The sequence below is a fragment of the Otolemur garnettii genome, unplaced genomic scaffold (genome assembly GCF_000181295.1).
Source record: "Otolemur garnettii isolate 467f Iridium unplaced genomic scaffold, OtoGar3 scaffold00138, whole genome shotgun sequence".
NCBI classification, from domain to species: domain Eukaryota; kingdom Metazoa; phylum Chordata; class Mammalia; order Primates; family Galagidae; genus Otolemur; species Otolemur garnettii.
Window position 1 is genome coordinate 2,432,084 of NW_003852533.1, and position 4,691 is coordinate 2,436,774.

Here is a 4,691-nt window from a genome sequence, read left to right on the forward strand (position 1 = left end):
GGGCCAGCTGTGCATGTTGCTGTGTCCATGGGGCCCGCTGTGCGTGTCGCTGTGTCCCCGGGGCCAGCTGTGTGTGTCGCTGTGTTCACAGGGCCAGCTGTGCGTGTCACTGTGTCCATGGGGCCAGCTGTGTGTGTCGCTGTGTTCACAGGGCCAGCTGTGTGGGTCACTGCATCCACGGGGCCAGCTGTGCATGTCGCTGTGTTCACAGGGCCAGCTGTGCAGGTCACTACATCCACGGGGCCAGCTGTGTGTGTCGCTGTGTTCACGGGGCCAGCTGTGCGTGTCGCTGTGTTCACGGGGCCAGCTGTGTGTGTCGCTGTGTTCACGGGGCCAGCTGTGTGTGTCGCTGTGTTCACGGGGCCAGCTGTGCGTGTCGCTGTGTCCATGGGGCCAGCTGTGTGTGTCACTGTGTTCACGGGGCCAGCTGTGCGTGTTGCTGTGTCCACGGGGCCAGCTGTGTGTGTCACTGTGTTCACGGGGCCAGCTGTGCTTGTTGCTGTGTCCACTGGGCCAGCTGTGTGTGTCGTTGCATCCACGGGGCCAGTTGTGTGTGTCACTGCATCCACGGGGCCAGTTGTGTGTGTCGCTGCGTCCACGGGGCCTGCTGTGTGTGTCGCTGTGTTCACAGGGCCAGCAGTTCGGGTCACTGCGTCCACGGGGCCAGCTGTGTGTGTCGCTGTGTTCACGGGGCCAGCTGTTCGGGTCACTGTGTCCACGGGGCCACCGGTCACTGTGTCCATGGCCTGCTGGTGCTGGTCACTGTGCTTTGGAACAAGGGATGATCAACTTGTTCTGTAGGGAGTTAGATGGTAAATATTTTAGGGTTTATGAGCCATACGGTATCTGTTGAAACTATCCAGCTCTAGTGCAAAAGCTGGCTAGGAAACTAGCAATGGGGACGGCTGGGTGGCAGTCAGGCTTCACCTGCCGCACCAGGCCGCCAGCTGGATGTGGCTCACAGGCCATAGTTTGCTGACTCCTGCTTTATAAAATGAACTAAGCGTTAGTTAAACTGGGGTATCACTCAGAAGACGGTTAAAGGGACTTCTCTGTCTCTGAAGAAACTAGAGTAACAAACTCTTTGTTCGGAATTCAGTGGGAAATAGAAGAGAAATTTAATTCCACAACAAATAAATATTTTTATTATGTCACTCTAAAGAATACAAATTATAAGAAATATTTTGCAAATATTAGGCAAAAGAAGTTTAATTGGCTTGGGGGAATAAAGACATATTTATAGAGAAAAATAGGTTTATATCTGTGGTAATCATTATCCCCAGTATTATATACAAAAGAGCCTATAACTTATTATCCTGGAAAAATCAAGATGTGTTAACAACCAGAGGAAAAATCATAGTGCAGCATATTTTGTCATTGCATGCTAAGGGCTTCACGTGATTATGGCCTGCTAAGAGAAAAGAATTACAGGAGAGTCCCAGTCTTCGTGCTAGGGTTCCTCAATCTATAATCAAATTCACCACCCCATAAAAATTGGGAATTCTTAAAACCTGTGGTTTGCATTATTGGTAATGTGGCCACTTGCAGTTCGATTCTGCACCTTCAAAATGCATTCAGAGAAACTCAACCCTCGACAGTGAGACTCCTCTGGTGCTTTGTCCAGAGCACCGGCCCCGTACTAATAAAGTATTTATCACCCTGACAGTACAGTTTCATAGTCTCCAGTTCCTCCCTGTAAAAGTTGACAGGTCACTTTAGAGCTTAAAGGATAAATCTTTTTTTTATTATTGTGGAATATTGCCAGGGAGTAATCCCCTACTCTAGCCAACTTTCTTTTGTAGAGATGTGTTTTATTGGCCATTTATGCAGAATAAGATTGAAATCAGATTGCATCATATACTGCATGCCGTCTTTATTTTACCGTGACTGAATAATCAGCTGTGCTAAAGCAATTATCTTTCCGTCTCTTGGGACATGTGTTTAATTAAAAAGCAACTGACTCAGAGTTCGGAGTTTTCAGACGTAGTTTGATTTTTCCGCTTCCATATGGTATTAAGATTTAGCCACAAAAACTTGCCAAATGGCAATGCTGTATGCCCATCAGACCTGGACTCTGTATTGGGAAGATTATAGAGAAATCATGTTAAATGGGTTAGGATGGTGCGGGGACCATGTACATGGATTTGGGCATGTTTTCCCTTTGTGATAGGACATTAAAAGCACAAATGAGCTGGGTAACTGAGTAGTGGGCTTGTAAAGCTCCTTCCCAGGGAGGGGCCGTGGCCTTTGTCGAGGAACACGGCAGCACCGGAGACCTCTGGCAGCTCCAGTCTCTTCCCAGCCTCCAGCTCTTGCCCGTTCTCATTGGTTGAGCCTCTGAATGTCAAAAGTCACCTACAGCCCAGACATGATCCTCAACTTTCTGTTGGTGCCTTGACTTAAACACCATTTGATGGCACCTGGATTTGGATTGCCAGCCTTGCCCACCTTCCTGGGCATCAGATTCGTGCATCCAGCGGACTCCTGGGCCTCTTGAACCTGTCAACCCCACATGCAGCTCTCCCACCCACCTGCCTTCACCTTCATCACCTCTCACAGAACAGCTTTTTTCTTAGCCATTTTTCCTGCCTCAGAAAATGACACTACTTTCGGCCAGCAGCACAAGCTGGAGACCCAATTTTCTCATTCCACACATATAAATTCATCAGCAAATCCTGTCATCTCTACCCCTAGGGGTCCCAAACCTTGCTGCTTCTTACCACCAATGCTGATTCCTGGACGAAGGCTCCCAACACTGTCGGAATAGCTTCCCAAAATGTTTTTCCAGTCCACTCAGACCTTCCAAAGGTCCATTCTCTTCCCAAGTAGCCAGAGTGTTAAAAACACAAGTCAGGCTCAGTGCCTGTAGCTCAGTGAGTAGGGTGCCAGGCACATACACCTAGGCCGGCAGATTTGAGCCCAGCCCAGGTCTGCTAAACAACAATGACAACTGCAACCAAAAAATAGCCAGAGGTTGTGGCAGGCGCCTGTAGTCCCAGCTACTTGGGAGACTGAGGCAAAAGAATCACTTAAACCTAAGAGTTTGAGGTTGCTGTAAGCTATGACGTTCCAGCGCTCTACCAAGGGCCATATACTGAGACTTTGTCTCAAAAAAAAAAAAAAAAACCCACAAACCAGATATTTCAGTCTCTATTTAATGATCTCCAGAGTCTTGCCATTGTCCTTTGAAGAAAATCCAAAGTGTTCTCCAGGACCCTGTTTGAACTGGCGGCCACCTGCCGTTCAGCGTCATGCTTCAGTCACCACACTCGGGGACACCTCCCGGCCGCCTTTCTGTTCCACAGAAGACCCAAGCTTTTCTTGCCGGAGGCCTTTCCGCTTTTGTCTGGAACCCTCTTTCCTAGAACGTGGCAAGACCTCAGCTGCCCTATATGAAGAGCAAAACTTCTCTCCCCAAATCCTCTGACCCCTAATTTTCTCCGTGGTGTTCACCAGCTGGCCGTATTTATTGGGCTGGCTTTGTTCCTTCCCCTCCTCTCCTGTGAGTTGATTCCGGTTGGTCGCAGAGATTTGACTGGGAAGAATGAATGTAGCAGCGGCTCCTCCGACAGAGGTGACCACCCACATGGATGGTGGCAGGTGCATCAGGTGGCCACCCACATGGATGGTGGCAGGTGCGTCAGCCAACACTGACTCCTCAGCCTACTTGCGGGGTCAGACACATGCAGGAGCGGTTCTGCTTCCTACCATGTGGCCATTCCATCACAGGGATGTACCCTTTTTGTTGCTCAAGAGAAAACCGAAAACGGTGTTTGCTAAATGCTTGGCTACCATTGTTGACGCAGCAGCAAGAGTTAAATCAACAGCTCTCGGTGGGCCACCAGAAACCAGGACGTAAAAACAGGTGTGTAGAAGTCACCTGGAGAAGTATAGACGACTAGTTCAGTCCTGCCAGGTGCCCTCCTCTCACAAAAGTGTCTGTGGTTTCTAGGGTCAAGTACTGAATAGTTAGAGAGGCAAGAAGGAGGAAGAGAGGGCTGTGCAGAGGAAGTCCAGCTCTGAATTTGTCTCCGTCCTCCTTCCAAAGCCACCCACGGCCATGTGAAAGCTGTCTGTCTGTTTTCACAAATCACTTGGCTTGGGTTGTACTATTCTGCCTAAAGACTCAGATGAGCAGTGGACTCTTCGCACACTATCCCTGGCTCTGGAATGGTCAAAGCCAAGTTTGCTGAATCCAGAGACAAGACCCAGGACACAAGACCACGGGAAGTCTCTCAGAGGCCGGGGTGAAGAAGTTAAGGTAGAATGTTTCTACAGAAAAGGTAGACCAGCCCTCCACCATGCTCAGGATAAACTGCTTAACTCCGGAGTCACCTGGCAGCTTGGAGCTGCCTCCCAGGTACCTGAGGGCTTCCCTGGAAGGTGACATTGGCTGTTAATGTCACAGAGGTGTCACTGTCATACTGTTCCCTGTGTATTTCTGTTATGGGGGCTCCTATCCTGGGAACAAACTTCTGCCTCACTAGGGCTTCTCGTGTCAGGGAATTTATGCAAAAAGAAGGAGTATTCCCCCCACCCTATAACCTGGTGGCATCTAACGACCCCCTGTGACCTGGTGGCATCTAACGACCCCCTGTGGCATCTAACGACCCCCTGTAACCTGGTGGCATCTAACGACCCCCTGTGGCCTGGTGGCATCTAACGACCCCCTGTGACCTGGTGGCATCTAA

General features: G+C 49.7%; 1 protein-coding gene across 1 annotated transcript in view; it reads left to right on the forward strand.

The window, feature by feature from the left end:
- SRGAP1 (SLIT-ROBO Rho GTPase activating protein 1) overlaps positions 1–4,691 on the forward strand; it is a 281,123-nt gene that overhangs the window by 196,271 nt on the left and 80,161 nt on the right. The window contains exons 7-8 of the mRNA XM_023518412.1: positions 1,011–1,037; positions 2,830–2,845. Coding sequence (XP_023374180.1) covers positions 1,011–1,037; positions 2,830–2,845 — 43 coding nt within the window. The remainder of the gene's footprint in view (positions 1–1,010; positions 1,038–2,829; positions 2,846–4,691) is intronic.